The 16,644-nt window shown below is 51.4% G+C and overlaps 1 protein-coding gene across 1 annotated transcript in view; it reads right to left on the reverse strand.

The window, feature by feature from the left end:
• The window catches only part of SNX29 (sorting nexin 29), a 478,692-nt gene that overhangs the window by 31,431 nt on the left and 430,617 nt on the right, over positions 1-16,644 (reverse strand). The window contains exon 20 of the mRNA XM_072942171.1: positions 10,435-10,574. Within this exon, the coding sequence (XP_072798272.1) occupies positions 10,435-10,574 (140 nt within the window). The remainder of the gene's footprint in view (positions 1-10,434; positions 10,575-16,644) is intronic.

Raw genomic sequence — 16,644 nt, forward strand, 5'->3', positions numbered from 1 at the left:
AATCTGGTTCCTCCAGAGGCCTGCCTGTCAAAGGCATGCATGCCTAAGCAGGGCTGCGGAGCTAACTGCTCCTCCCCCGCCCCCCAGGCTGGGTGGGGCCCTCAACGACCTGTTCGCGGCACCCTCCCCCAACGCGGGTGGCAGGGATGCCACCACAGTTGTGCTGCGCCACCTGCTCCAAGCTCCCCAGCCAACTTGGCAGAGAGGAAGGAGGACAGCTTGCTATTCTCACTGCTCTGGGACTAGGTGTTAATTTGGCAGCTCTTCCACGCAGAGGAAGCCTTCTTTGGGAAATGCTCTCTCCCCTCACAACCCTGACCCAGCTTTCTCCGAGTTTCCCCTCCCTCTGCTCTGCTGGCTCCACCTGGCCTGCCCTGTCCCAGCTTCCACCCTGTTACCTCCTCTTGCTCTCCCTGTCTCCCTGAGCACCTTTCCCCACCTCTGTGATACCCATCCTAAGTTTGTACTGGGAAACTGTCTCCCAAGGAGTGTTTCCAAAATCCTGCAAGAGAGGACTCTGGCATCTGAGAGCGAGAAGTCAGAATTCCTGGACGTTCTGGGGAATTCCCCAAATCATATTATTCTTAAAATAGTCCCAACATTCTTCAAAGTATTTATTCCTTGGAACTATAAAGTGATTGGCTTAATAAATACGAAATATTAAGTTCAGTGATATTTCACAAAGAATCGTAGCCGAGAGCAGATATTCAAATGCTGATAAATGCTAGTGAACACAACTGGGTCCTGTTTGGATAACAGTGCAACATGCACATCTCCTGCCAACGTTGACAGTGCCACACAGAACCTGTGTCAAAATCGCCAAATTAAGGACTTCTGTGCTTTCAAAACCTACTTCTTGGAATGCCACTCGTATCGAGTATACTCTGCACATAAACTTATTAGTATTTATTTTATTTGCAAAAATGACTCATTGTTTGCAGAAGAGCTGTGAACATATTACTTAAGACAAGGCATCAGCTAAAAGCAAGACTGACTAATGAGATCGTGACCATTCCTCTCCCACGAGCTCTGGTCCTGGTTCCTGGAACCATCGACCTTGACCTCCAGCTCCACGCGTGGCAATTCCTGCTCTCATTTTTGCCTCGTCAGCGTGGATTCCTTCAAACCAGGGATGTTGATTGTTACATTTTGATTTTCAGAGGAGAATTATCATACTTGTTCCTGATTTCCTGACAGATTTTTCTTGAGATCTGGAAAAACATACGTTTCCTGAGAAACCCAGGCAGGAATTCACACCTGATGCCAAGCCCAGAGGATGCCATCCTAGGAGAACTTCACATCTCTCTCCCGCCTTCAGGACCTCACAGAGACTGGTTCTAAACTCAATGCCTCATTTTCACCTTGTCTGCTCCCAAACCAGTTTACCCTCTGTTTTCTGTCTCCCTGACCATCATTTGCCCAGACATTCAGCCTCAAAACCTTGGCATTACCTGGTTCAGGCCCTCCCACCCTTTTTCTGGGCTCCTGTGAAAGCACCCTGCCCCATCTTCTCACCACTCACTTCCGCCAGCTGCCACAATGACCCTCAGAAAGTAGGGACCAGAGCTCAGAGACCTGTGAGGGCTCCTTTCCCCAGAGACCAAGATGGAAACTCCCTCAAGACCTATCCCCAGCTCCCAGCCCTGCTTTCCAGGGAGTCCTGACCACAGGGGCAAGTGCCCTGTTCTCTGCCACAGTGGGGGCTCCTTGAGCTCTGAGCTGTCCTGCACACCTGGACAGACCATCTCACCCTTCGTGCCTATCAAAATGGGACACATCAAATTGGTATGAGAGGGTCGAGGTTAGTGATATCTTGTCAAAATTTTAAAATGCACCTGCCCACTAAGCCAGAATCACTTCTAAAAAAGTCAATCCTATGGGTCTACCTGCCAAAGCATACAGTTATTTGAAATATGCCTGGCAATACTGTTTGAGGGAGAAAAATCTGGAAACCTCTTAAATGTTCAAATGGAGCAATGGTGAAATAAATTATGAAACAGCGATTGCAGTGAATACTCTGTAGCTTTCAAAAGGAACAAGCCAGCTTTATTAAATTAAAAAGGCAAGCTACAGAACGCCGGGTAGAGCCTGGCATTGGCTTACATAAGGATTGACGATTTCTGCAAAGTTACATAAGAAACTTGACAGTGATCACAAGGGTGGGGGGCACAAGGCACATCACAATGGGGTGTGATGTTTACTTCTCCTTATATCTTTCGGGAGTGTTTCAGTTTTTTTTAATACCATGATTTTATCACTTCCTCCAAAACGTCTGCTCCCCAGACTCCCCGTTTCCCGTGCTCCCGTTCTGCTGGTAAAAAATAGTCACACACATACAGCGCTTACTACATGCGAGGCGCAGCTCTAAGAGCTCGGCACACACACTCATGGAAGCATCGCAGCCACCCTGTGAGGGGATATGTCAATCTCCATTGTCCAGATGAAGACCCCGAGGCCTGGGAGAGCTGAAGCCCACTGCCTAAGGCCACACAGCTGGGCCACAAACCAGGCAGACACATGACACATACCTAGGTGCTCTACAAAGTCCCAGTGCATAAGGGCGGGAAGAAAGGAAACAAACGCTGCCTTGTGATGACAGCATGTCCTACACACCTGTGGACCCCGAGGGCTGGGGCCACGTCTGGTCATCCGTGTAATGATGCCCCCGCCACCTCCCTGCAAGCCCAGGGGCCTGTGTGGAGAAGGCGCTACACAGGCGTTTGTGACCTGAACACAGAGGCTGTCTCTGTTGAATGATCTGGCGCATCTCCACGTCCGCCTGGTCTGGCAAGGACGCCAGGTGTGTCATGAAAGTTCTCTTCTTTCACACCCAATAACCGGTCCTCAAATCTATCTGGGGTCCGATCACCCCTCACGCTGCCCTTCTCATCACTCTGGCCGAGCCACCAACTCTACAAAAGCCTCCTGACCCAGCCTTCTCCAATTCCATTCTCTGCAGGACATCCTGAGTGAGGGTTTAAAAATGTAAGCCAGGTCATGTCACACTCCTGCTTCCAGTCCTTCCGTGATTTCCCAACCCACTTGGAGTAAACCCCCAAGTCACCGTTACAGCCTCAAAGGCCCTGTATGATCTGGCCTTGGCAACCTCTCCAGTCTCATTCTCCTGCTTTCTCTGTTCTGGCCACACTGGCCCTATTTGACACATCAAGCTTACTCCTGCCTCAGGGCCTTTGCACGTACTGTTCTCTCTATCTGACACTTTTCCCCCAGAAATTCACAAAGTCTTCCTTCAGAGAAGTCCTTCCTTACTATTTGGTGAAAACACCACCCATGTGACTCTGTGACTTTCTAGCCTCTAACTCTGCATTAATATTCTTCAAAGACTTCCTTGTTTGGCAGTGTATTATACGTTTATTTGTCCATTTTCCATCTCCTCTACTCCATAAAGGTGGAAGTTTTCCCTCCTTTTTTCTGTTTTGTTCTCTGTTATTTCTCCAGTGCTTGCTGAGTCCTTAGCAGGTGCTCAGTAACACTGACTGGATGAAAGAGATGTTTGCCGGACACAAGCCCCTTTGACAGGGGCCTTTCCGTGTATCTGCTCAGCAGAGGTGCTGCCCTGGAGATGCTCCATTCCGCCACTTTTTCTGGGACTTGTAAAAGCTGCACCATCGTCCTCTTCTTCCTCTTCATGGAGCTGATCTCTGCCCCCTCCACACCAAACAGAAAGAAATGACAGGAATGGAACCTGATTACTGTGATTACTGGACGCCTAGGGGACAGGGAGGCCACCTGAGTATGAGCGGCGTAGCTGTCGCCCTCATCATTTGCAGAAAGAGCGATTCATTCTGATCTCCGTGGGCAGGAGCCCTGCGGACATGGAGGGCCGGTACCCTGGGGACTGCACTTTCCCTGCATCCCTTAACACCGCCCCAGAAATAGCCTGGCCAGCAGATGGAAGTGATTAAGTGGCATTTTACATGTCATCTCTCCAGGTGACAGGGCGGCAGATCCCCCCAGAGAGGGGCCTCCGGGTAATGAGCTTCTGAGGAGTGGGGCGTTCTCCTGCGGGAGAGGCCTGGTCCCTAGCGGCCAGTGCGGCCATCTGGGCCCGGCCGAGCTCTTGGGCTCCCAGAAGAGCCAGAGCCCAGCTGTTGCACCCAGTTTCCCCGCGGGTAGGCCCTGAGTCACTGTATCTAGACTGAGATGTTCCCATGGGGGAAGGAGGGAGGGAAAGGCTGATTTTCGGAATAATTCATGTTATAAATTAGTGTTTCATGAGCACCTACTATGTGCTGAACCCTCAGTGTCCCTGTGTCTCAGGGCAGGCAGTGCAGTAGACTCTTGCCCCAGCCTGCAACTTTCTCTCACAATGACCTTAGGCAAATCACTTAAATTTTCTAGGCCTCAAACTTTTCACCTGTAGACATGGATGGATGGATGGATGGATGGATGGATGGATGAAGAGACAGATGTCTGTGGGGGTTTCATGGGGATTCTTTCCTCACCTTTCTCACGAGTCTCATTACTAACAGCAGCTCACACGGAGACACGCTGTGTCCAGCTCTCATACGGAATCCTCACCTAACATCCCAGCAGATCAGCGATGTCAGTATTTCTCTTTACACGTGAGGCAACTGAGACTCAGAGAGGCTGGGTCCTTGCCAGAGATCTCCCTCCTCCTTCGTGGCAGAGCTAGTGGGGCAGTGCACTGACTCCCAAACCCCCATGCTTTCCACGGGGATACCAGGGGTCTCAAACTGACCTGCCTTCGAGGGCCAGGCCGCTGACGGACCTCAGTGAGGCAGGCCCGGGGCGCAATGCAAGAGGGAGCAGTGGGGAAGGTGCCAGGCTGGGGCACATGCATCCCATCAGAAGGTATCTGCACTTGTATTTTGTTTCGCAGCGTGGCCCACACCTAACCAGCCTGCCAGTCTGGCCGCACGACTGAGACTTCTTGAATAGGGTCTGCACTCCTTTCTGGTCTCCGGGTGCTGCTGACGCCTGTGGAGCCTGGAAGGTTTGGGCCAGTCTACAGAAGCAACGTGAGTCCCAGGTCCCAGGAAGGACCTCTGTGACTCCATCTGTGTGTGAAGCAGGGTCAGCCTGGGTTCAGGTGATCCCTGGTGGCGCACAGGCTGGAGCGTTTCAACCCCGAGCCAAACCCCCGCTAACCGGGAGGACGTGGTAGCTCCTATTTCAGCATAAAACTATGTTTAACGACTTTAAGAGTAAACGTGGCAGCAGATGGAGGTGGGGAGTGGGAAATAGATCGACCATGTTTTCTGCTGAGAATCCGGTTGGGAATTTGTGCTGTGACCCACATCACTCCGGCTTCCACCCCCGGACTGCTTCCTCTCCCCTCACAGGGCAGCAGAACACGATGCATTTCCCAGGGCTGAATTACTCTGCAGAAAAACGTTTCTATAACGTGCTGAACGACAGCACAACAAATCACTTCAGGCTTCACTGCTGCGCGGTCCCCAGTTCCGCGGGATGAGTGCTTGGAATCCTGGCCTCCCTTCATTAGCGCACTTTCAAAGGAGCACCTGAGACTTCCCTCAGTATCTGCTCACGTCTGCCACGTGTCACCTCTCAGTGTCCGTCTTTCCCCCCGAAACACCATGGATGCCAGTGACATGGGGCCCCCAAAGGAGGAGGGCATTAGGGGGCGTTGTTTGTCTGCTCACCATTCTTGGGGGGCAGGCTCCGGTCCCCACGTGGGCCAGACTGATACACAGAGTCTAAAATGGAAAAGAAATGGCCCACTTCCTACTGTCCTACTTTCTAATTCCGACTGCTGCCGGCAGCAGCAAGGAAGGCAACGGGAGGCGGAGAGATCTGGAGAAAAAAATTCAACCTGCTGATTCTTCAACTCTCAGGTTTGTGCAGATGGCAGAGGACTTGGAAGTCACGATGCCCCTTGCAGAACCCAGTGAAATACTAACACATTAAACAGAAAAAATAAAATAGAGCAGAGTGTGTAAAAGCAGGTGCCATTGAATACTGGACCCCAGGCTGTACAAGCCAGAAAGTTTAAGAACATCTGTGAAGAAAAATGAGAAAATTCCGCCCACTAGGTTTAATCCCCTGCCCGCCTTGCCTCTCCCGCCCCAACCCTGGAAAGGAACCACCTTGACTGACGTTCAGCAGTGGATGAGCTGGCAGAACACACACCGGAGCAGAGTGTGAGCAATGCACCTTGGGTACCGCACATCCAAAGCCAAGACGGAGAGGCTGGCTGAGCAGAAGGTAAGAGCCAGGACTGCACATTCAAGTCTCCCCTGGCGCCAGGCAGGTAGCATGAGTGAGTATGGGAGAAAGACAGCCAAACGCCAGCGGCAAATGGCAGGGAAGGCTCAGCTCAGTGTCCAGGAGACAGCAAAGTTGGGGGCGCAGCAGCGACTGGGCAGCACTGTTTGTAGCCAAGTGTGGGCGAGTGGGAACGGAGTGAGTATCTGTCTGCCCCGGCTGCCGTAACAAAATACCACAGACAGGGCAGCTTCAGCAGCAGACATTTATTTCTCACAGTTCTGGCGGCTGGAAGTCCAAGATAAAGGCGCCGGCAGATTCGGTTCTGGGTGAAGGCTCTCTTCCTGGCTCACAGATGGTGCCTTTCCACTGCGCCCTCACGTGGCCGAGAGAGAGCTCTCTGGTGTCTCTTGCTCTTCTTCTAAGGGCATCAATCCCATGAAGGGGGCCCCACTCTTACAACTTCATCTAACCCTCATCACCTCTCAAAGGCCCCACTTCCAAGTACCACCACACTGGGGACTTGGACTTCAGTATATAAATGTGGGTGGCACAAACATTCAGTCCACAAGAGGCTGTGACCAATTCTGATTTTTCAAGAGAAGCTTGATATCTGACTTTTAAAAAATCTGACACCTTCTAATTTTTTGATATTGGCAACATTTCAATTAAGAAAAATAACATGGACTTAGAGATCATCATACTAAGTGAAGTAAATTAGATACAAAAAGACAAATATCGTGTGATATCACTTACATGTGGGATCTTAAAAAGTGACACAAACAAACTTACTTACAAACAGAAAGAGACTCACAGACATACAAAACAAAGTTATGGTTACCGGGGTGGGAATGGGGGTGGGAGGGATAAATTGGGAGTTTGGGATTGGCAGATACTAACTCCTATGTACAGAGTAGATAAACAACAAGGCCCTACTGTGCAGCAAGGGAACTATATTCAACATCTTGTAATAACCCATGATGGAAAAGAATCTGAAAAAGTATACATGTATAACTGAATCACTTTGCTATACACCTGAAACTAACAATACTTCAATAAAAAAAGATGCATGCACCCCAATGTTCACAGCAGCACTATTCACAACAGCCAAGACTCTGAAGCAACCTAAATGCCAGTGACAAATAACTGGATAAAGAAGATGTGGTATCTATGTAGGATGGAATTCTACTCGGCCATGAAGAAGAAAGAAATAATGCCATTTGTAGCAACATGAATAGACCTAGAGATTGTCATATTAAGTGAAGTGAGTCAGACAGAGAAAGACAAATATCATATGATATCACTTGTATGTGGAATCTAAAAAATGATACAAAAGAACTTATTTACAAAAACAAAACAGATGAACATACATAGAAAACAAACTTACGGTCAAAAAAGGGGAGAGGTGGGGGGTAAGTTAGGAGTTTGGGAATAGCAGATACCTACTACCATATATAAAGTGGATTAAAAGACAGCCAGCCAGACAGACAACAAAGCCCTTCCTGAGATGGTCAAATAAGACAGCTAGAGGGTCAGGCTCCATCCAAAGGCTGTGGGCTTGTCACCATGCCCCCAAACCATGGGCTATGGCCCCTGACAGCCCAAGCTCCGCATGGGCTGGTAGGTAACCCTGGGGTCACCAGGTACCTTTCCTTATCAGTATTAGGTGGAACCTTATGAAATTTTTATTGGCAACTTTGTAAGGTTCCGTCTAATAAAATGGAGATATGGTGCCCACCCAGTTAACAGATGAGATAAGCAGGTAAAACCTACAGCCGGTGCCCATAGTAAGTGCTCAGCAAACGAGGGGAGGAGGCGGGGCAGGGCCATCCTTTGTCAACAAGTTCCTTTGTGTTCAGTAGCCGGAAGGCCTGAATCAGCACTGGAAAGACCAGAGGAAATCTGTCAAGATTCTAAGAATAATCATGCTTTTGGGATTTTATTTCTTTAGTTGAGAGAGCTTTTTTTAAACTAGAAATCTCTCAGGGTGAGCATCTGAGCTGAGACACCAGACCTGCTGTTTTCTGGGCGCAGCACAGACAGGAAATGATCAGACACACCGGACTGCGCGCACCTTCACTACCCACAAAGGAAACCATCTACAAGCTCTAACCTGTGATCCCATCTTGCTAGAAAAAGACCAAGGAGGAGACGGCAGCTTACTGTGGGGCTGAGAGGAGGGCTGTTGAATTTCAACTGGGGTCTAGACCGACATTTAGTCAGAAGTCTGGTGTCAACATCGTGTCATCTGTCACACTCTCCTGCCGATGCACTTCGCGTACTTTTTAAAGCCCATGAAGTTGAGCCCTAGGTTCTCTGTGCTAATCAGGCACAAAGCTTTCTCTCTCGGCTCTGATCAATAGGCAGCTGGGACCGCACAACACGTCGGGATGATCGCATCACTGTACAGTTGTCACGAGTCTGTGGGCTGATGTTTGGTAAACGCTCCACAAGGGCCGCCTGGGCCGCCCACCCTGCAGGGGGACACCAGCTCGCCTGTGCAAGGCCATGTTGTCTTCTCAGACTTGATGGGGCAGCTGTTCTTCACATCGGGGTCTTAGGACCGCCCCTCTGACTCACTTTTTATCAGGAAATTGGGCCAAAATGCACATGACTCAGTGAGAGGCTGATTTCCATCAAGCATCGCAGGCCAGGGGCTACCTTCAAAAGAAGAAGGGGACCTCCTCTCATGAACTATTGTGGCACTTTCAAAATAGCGAGACGGAGGCCCTGGTAGCAGAAATAACTGAATAAAAGAAAAATACAGTTTTCCATATGGTGTATTCTATTTCGGGGGGAAAGGCATCTCTTTATCACGGGCAGCACAGGTAAAACTGTATCTTCGCACAAAGGTCCTGAAGCAACTAGGAAGACATAAGCAAGTGACTTGGCTGCAATTTCAAAGCCCTAGGCAGGTAAGAGGGGCAGTCCTGCCGATGTCTGTCCACTGGAAGCTCGACTTGGAAATGCTGGGAAGTTTGACGCCAAAGGCTCTCCCCATAAGACAGAAGTGGAAATAAGCCCGTTTCTGAGTCACAGCACCACTGTTAGAATGAAACAGATCGCCCAACCCTCCTCCGCATACCATTTTAAAGACCTATGGCGAAAGGAAACCTGTTCTGTCCAGCAAACCCGTGTTTCTCAAATGATGAGTCCCAGCCCCACTCTCAGAAATCCACAGCTTTGCTATATGGATTTTCATATCTTTTATTTCCGTTATGATGATAACATTTTAGAAATAGTATACAGTTGACCCTTGAACAACATGGATTTGAATTGTGTGGATCCACTGACACAGGGATATTTTTCAGTAAGTATATTGGAAAATTTTTTGGAGATCTGCAACCATTTGAAAAAATTCACAGATAAACTGCATAGCCTAGAAATATTCAAAAAAATTTTAAAAAGCCAGCTATGGCGTGAATGCATAAAATAGTTGTAGGTATACCAGAAACATACAAAATATGTGTTAATCGACTGTTTATGCGACTGGTAAGGTCAACAGTAGGCTATTAGTAGTTAAGTTCGGGGGAGTCAAAAGTTGTATAAAGATTTTTGACTGCGCAAGGGGTGGGCACCTCCAAGCCCCGTGTTGCTCAAGGGTTGAGTGTTAATCACATTCTCTAGCAGCTAAGACTCTAAAAACATCATTTGGGTTCCCTGAATCCAAGGGTGTAAATGCCTCGATGTAATAAGAGACTTAGTAGAACAGAGGGGTATCTAATCAGTGATAAAGTAGGGACACCAGTAATTTTTTTTTTTACTTTTATAAGACATATAAGAACAAGGAATTTATATGTAGTTCTAAGTTGGTTCATACCTAAGTCAAATGAATACGAAAATAACTTAAGTCTGTGAGATGTTTCCTTGGGTTCATCCCCACGTGCTTAAAAAAAGCCTGACAGAGACCATCTGAGCTCTGGAACACCTGTGAGCTACAGAGAAAATGAGCCTTCCCTTTGATCAAAATGTACAAAGGCATAAAACCACAGAGCCCCGCGTTTCTTGAGAACCTCCGATCAACAATGCTCACGTGCGGACTTGCTCTCTCGTAAGCCCTTCAAACTCCCAGCGTCCGGGCCCGAGTCTCCACACCAGCACCTGCAGGCTCACGGGCCCCGCTGGGACACGGGGTGTCCAGGACGCAGACACACGCTCAGCCCAACCTCAGAAGACTCAAGGAAGGACGTGCCGGCGGAGCACATGAACGGGACCGGTACTCACATGAAGAAGGGCACCAGCTGGACCAGGGTCTCCTTCCGGGGGCTGGTGGCAAACTCGGGGACCACCTGGATGACTTTGTTCATGACGCTGCGCAGGTAGTTCTGGAGCTGCTTCCTGCGTTCCTCCACGAACTTGGCGTCCTGGGAAAAAGGACAGACAGGCGTGCTCAGGGATGTTTTCCTCACTCATCCAAAGACTGATGACCCGCAGAACACGCAACCATCAGTCACGGCCACCCAGAGCGAGTGCTGCATGCAAAGGCTTAACACGCATAATCACATTAAATAACAGGGAAGATGCGTGCGATGTGACTACTGTTGGTGGGGAAAGCAGGTCCATGAAACTCCCCACGGAGTGCTTCCAGGAATGAACGAGGCCTCAGCACTGCAATGTGCTAAGGGTGGTGCTGGGACCCAGACAGAATCATGGGCACAGATGGTCACTACTGCAGCCCTGGTGGAGTTCGCGGACCAGGGGGGAGACACCAGTAGATCCACACATACTAATCACACTTGATGCCACCCGCCAGAGAATGCCTTCATGGGACTATTCCGAAATATGAACCCGCTGTCACTATTTAAGAAAGATTTCATTAAAAAAAAATTCCGCCCTCTCTGGAAAAACTAGGAGATGCAGCGGCAAGGCCCCATCCCCAGGACCGCTCCGGGCAGGGAGCTGCCAGTGAGGCCCCGAGGCAGGTCCAGGGCCCAGGTCTGCACCGCCCCCACCCCTCCGCACTCAGGCCCCTCCTTGCTCACACTCCTACCCATCCACCTGGTGACTGCTTGGCCCTCATTGGCAAGGCCGACCCCCAGGCGTGCGCCCTGGGCAGTCACTCGGGGTCAGAACTCAGACCTACGTGACAATCTGCTGTCCCTGTGCTGAAATTCTCAATCATTCTGGCACGAGGGGCCCCACAGATTCCAGAACCCACCCTGCTCATGCATCTGCACTGAGGACCCTGGCTTACAACAAGGAAACTGCCGCCAGCGTGGGGGCAGGAAGTGATGCTCCTTCCAGCCTGAGGGCCGGTTGGGGTGGGGGAGGCCAGGGAGAAGAGGACAGCGGGGGGGTGGGGGGTGGCAGGAGAACAGGGTCATTCACCCTCACAGGGACGCAAGAAGCCTTGTACTCTGAGGAGACTCACGTGACAAATGGAGAAATTGTGGCTCAGAGCAGGGCTGGGCTGCTGGCCCACAAGTAGACGGGGACACCCACAGCCCTCCCCTCCCCCCCACCAGTCTGGGGCTCTGGAACAGTCTACTGGATGAGCCCACGTGCTCAGAGACACCTGAGAACACACCTAGTCACCAAAAGCCCTGCCAAGGACCTGAGCACAGCAGGCGGACTCTCTCTTAAGCGTTGCCAGATTTAGCAAAAAGACAAGTTGCCCAGTGAAATGTGAATTTCAGATAAACAATGAATTTTTCAGTATTCATAACTCCATGTTCAATAATTCATAACTAATTTTTCAGGATTCAAGTATGTCCTATACAATAAAACCTTTCCATGAAATATTTGGGACACATTTACACTAAGAAATTATTCATTGTTTATCTGAAATTCAGATTTTACTGGATGTCCTGTATTTCACCTGGACACTCTCCTCTGAGTGCCAGGGGGAGGAAGGAACATGGAGCATCTGCTGCCTCAAGGTCGCAGCAAGGTCTTCTTGCCAGAAACCACCCCCTGATGCACTGCCTCAGCTGGACCTTCCTCTAGAGGGTGACGGCACTTGAACATTGCCGCCAGCCACTCCCTTGACCACCAGCGCTGTCACAGGCCGGGGCTGACATCTCCTGCAGCCTGGCAGGAAGAGCGAAGGCATTGGGCCAGGAGAGCTGTGGGTCCTGGTCCCCGAGCTCAGCCACCCGGGCTCCGCTCACTGGTCTGATGCCAGAGTCTGCTGCATGGTCTCCAAGTTCCAACCCATCATTTGGCAATTAGATGCTCCTCCTTGGGAAGGCGGTTAATGTGTCAGGTAAGCGCGGAATGGAGCTCATCAGGCCTAGTTTTTAATCTGCACGAGAAACCCTCAAGGGCAGCTTCAGAGGCTCCGCTGCGGGGAGGAAGGAAAGCGGATAATCAGCCCTGGGAGAACTCGTGGGGATTTCTCCTTTTTTGGAAGGAGGACGCTTGAAACACAAAAGCGATAAGAAGAGACTGGGGGAGGCTCCTCGTGCTGCTTGTGGGGCTGGGCTGGGCCACAGGGTCCTAGGAAGGTGAGGACCCCCAAGGTGAAGGTCAGAGGACCCTGCTCAGGGGTCGAATCTGCCCACCTTCACCTGTGCCTCTTCTCACCCAGCTCAGGGCCAACAGCGAGCTGGCAGGAAGGTTACCACCACCCTGAGGACTCCCAAATCCTTCCCCACTATGCACAGATTCCTCGAGACAGCCGGTCCCTGGAAACCCCTGCCAACTCCTGAAAAAACCCAATCTGAATCTGACAGCCGAGCGGTTTTTGCCCGAGCAGCTCAGAACAAGCAGCGGTACCTGTGCAGTCTGTCTTCACGCCCTGCGCTCAGCGCTTTCCCAGCACCACGTCCTTACAGCGCATTTGAGGCTCGGGAAGGCGAGGGGCTTGCCCGAGGGCTCAGAAGCTGGAGGCAGCTGGGCAGGGTCCCAGGTCATCAGCCGGAGGGCAGTCAGAGCTGCTCTCAATCCAGAAGATACTCTCCAATTTACAGAAGAAAAACCTACGGGCCTTCTCAACCACAGGCTTCCCCAAACCAGGATGCAGTTCACAGAACTTGCACCTGCGGGTGGGCTGCAGCAGGAGCCATTCACAGCATGCAGAGAAGGAAGACGGTCACTGTGGGGCCTGACCTCCAGCCTCTCTGCCTGGACGCCCTTGCCTCGGGTCTCAGCCTCATCCTGGAGGTGTGGACACCCCCTCCCTGAGTGGCGCACATGACCTGGCAGGACGCAGCGGGGCAGGGAAGACCTCAGAACAACTCACAGAAGACTACATTCTTCCCCGTGACTGTCCTTTCATTTTTCACTACGGAAAGTTTCAAAACATGGCAAAAAGCAGAGCGAATGGTGTAATGAACCCCCGTAACCCTTTACTCAATAAAGTCTTAACCTGTTTCCCTACTTCATCATTTTTACCTTTTTGCTCAAATGTCTAAAAGTAAATTCTGATCATCATGACATTTCACCCCTCAACACTTCAGGGTATATTTCTGAAATACTAAGAACATTTTCCAATTTAACCACAATGCCATGATCACCTCTAACAAAATTAATGGTAATTTGTTGGTGTTCCCCCATATCCATATTCAGACATCTGAGTTTTCAAATGTAACTACTGCTTCTGGAATTTTTAAGAAAGGGGTGTAGTTCACCCCAGAACGAAGCTGGCAATTCCCCAGGAGGGGAAGGCACCCTGGTTCAGAACAGATTCCCACTTAGGGATCAGCTGGGTTCTGAGCTTTTGGGGAAGATGATTCTGCCTTTTTCACCTCAAGCTGCTAACGGCTTGTACAGCCTAAAGACATTAAAACCAAGGTGTATCTTCATCAAATCCAGATTCCTGGCCTCCCTCAAGAAGTGGCCTATATTAGCAGGAAGCACAGGGCCACCATCCCACCCAGCCCACTCCCCTTGGTCTCATCCCCTATCTGGCCCACGTGGGACCCCGAATCTGTACCACTGATCCAGAAAACAGGACTGCCAGAGGCCCTACGAAACCGTCCAAGAGCCCACCCTGCGAGATGATCATGTTACAGGTGACCTGCACTGCCATTAGCCAGCTCTGTTGTCAGTGGCTCAACCACTCACAGCTGGGGTTTCTCACCTGTACATGGGGATGAGGTGCCCCCACCATTTGAGGCTAAGCACTTGGTAGCCAACATCGCCTGCCAGGCTCTGTGTCAGATGCTGATGATTCTGGATGTTGGGCAAGATGCTTTACCTTGGGGAGTTTCTATGTGTATGAGGTGGGGACGGGCAGGTGGACAGTGGGTGCCCAGGCCAGGGCAAGCGCTGGGAGGCTGCCGCCCGCAGGCCATCAGGGAAGCATGCGGGAAGTTTGCATGAGGAACGGAGAGAGGGCTTCACTTGAGGGAAGCGACTCCTGAGGGTGCTGCTTCAGCATCTCTGGGAGGAAAGAGGCCTGTGGCAGGAGGAGGGTCTAGGTGGGTGCCCTCAGTGGGGGAAGGAGAGGCCAGGTGGAGGGAAGAGCAAGTAGAAAGGCCGCAGGCGGAAGTGTGGCTGATGGGAGCGGCAGAAGGCAGGCCCGCATGGCCGGGCTTAGCAGTTCCAGAGAGAAGAAACCAGAGCAGCAGCAGGAGTCCGATCACACACAGCCTTGTGGACCACGAAAGCCGATGGAGCTGGGACGCAGGAGGGGTGTGATCTCACGGGCATTTAGAAAGACTGCTCTGGGGGTGATGGGCTGTAGGCAGAGCTCTTTTCACGACACTCTCCTGCTTGGCATTCTTGAAAGGCTCCCCATGAACTCTCCCAACATGCACATCCAAACCCTTAGCAAGGCTTGCAGGAACCTTCGAGATGTGGCCCCAGCGTGCCCTGCCGACCTCACTTCACGTCACCCGCCCCCCACTCCCACCCATCCCCACACCATCAACACGTCCTGGTCCTGCACGGCGTCTCCTCCCGATGTCTTCGGGCCTTTCCCAGGCTGCTCCCTTATCCTGGAACGTCTCGCCATTCAGGTCCCTGCTCCTGTGCCCCCACCTCCAAGAGGCCTCCTGGACAAACTCACTAAGGTTGCCTGGGCACTCCTGGACCCGTCCCTGTTTTTGTCTCTTCAGAGCTTTTACTGCTGCCTGGGAACAGCTCCGCTGCCTGGAACGGCCTCACTGGTTCATCCTGTGCCTCTCGCTTCTCCACCTCCCTCTGCGCGATAGTCCCAGGGAGGAGAGACCTCCTCTGTCTTGTTCAGCCCAGTATGGTCACAGCCCAACACAGTGCCTGGAGATCGCAGGGGCCCATAAACATTTGCTGTAAGAACATATAAATGTGGGAGATGGATTTCACAGGGTGGGGGGCAGGGTGGCCGCCAGGGAGAACAAGTCCAGACGAGAGATGACAAGCCCCCTGAAGGGGGAGCAGGGTGGGGAGATGCAGCTGCTCACCAGCTCCCTCGTTCCAAACTCCCTCCGGGCAGAGGAGTAACGAGTGAGCAAAGACAGGGAGCTGGTCCTTCAGATACCCCGTCTGTCACACGAGGCCTCTGGGAGGAGACCAGCGTCCCCGGAGGGCCTTCCCCACTGGGTAGGGGCCAGTGCACAAAGGACCACGGAGCACTAGTGAGCTTTCCGGGTGTGCTCCTAGGGCTGCGGCCAAAACGCAGTACAGGAGTGAGGGGGCTGGACGGAAGCCCGGCTCGTGGAATCTGCCAGCCTCCTCTGGTGGCCGCTTAATGAGCCCTCGCTGCCGGTGGCCCTGCTGTCACCTTGTGCTGCGACATTCCTACCCTAATACTATTGTCAATTACAGCTGAGGGCTAATAACAGCCCCGGGATTGAGTCCTCTCTTTCAAAAAGAACACTCAGGACTATTTTAATGGGACTATTTTTTCCTCCCTCCAGAAAAGGTTAATTTTATTTTGAGCTTCAAGAAGATAAAGACACCATCAAATTAAGAATAGCTATTTTAAAGACGATGGCACGCTGGGAACAAGGCGATGAACTAAGTTCCTGAAACAAACGCTCGGACCCCCGTCCCCTGCACTTTCCGACATTTTCTTTGCTGGTTGGTTCCTGACAACACAGCCTCCTCCATCACATCCCACCCCTCCAAGGGGCCCTTCCCCACAACCCCACATTCACAGAGTCCCTTCCTATTTTCATCTAAGAATATTGAAGGTCCCGTCCATCAGGAGCAGCAGGGAGCTCAGGCCCTGTGGAGAGAGGCTGCTTCGGAGTCAGTGGCTCCGAGAGCGCCTCACTGGCTAGAAGATTCCAGGACGGCGACTAGACTCCCAGAGAGCCCGGCATGAAGTCCACGACTCTGGAGTTCTGTGTCACAGCCAGCGACCCAGGAGGGACGTGCTGACGGGCTGCAATCACCCAGTCGTTCATTCGATGAGCCAGTCACACGTTAGTCCACTCATTCATGCAGCAGATACTCCTCGGGGGCCTCCTGTGAGCCCGGCCCCGTGAGCAAAGGAGTAAGTAAGACTTAGGTCCTGCCTTCACCGAGCTTACAGTCAAAGGGAAAGACAAATGAATCATTACAAAA

This window comes from Vicugna pacos, chromosome 18 (assembly GCF_048564905.1).
Source record: "Vicugna pacos chromosome 18, VicPac4, whole genome shotgun sequence".
NCBI classification, from domain to species: Eukaryota; Metazoa; Chordata; class Mammalia; order Artiodactyla; family Camelidae; genus Vicugna; species Vicugna pacos.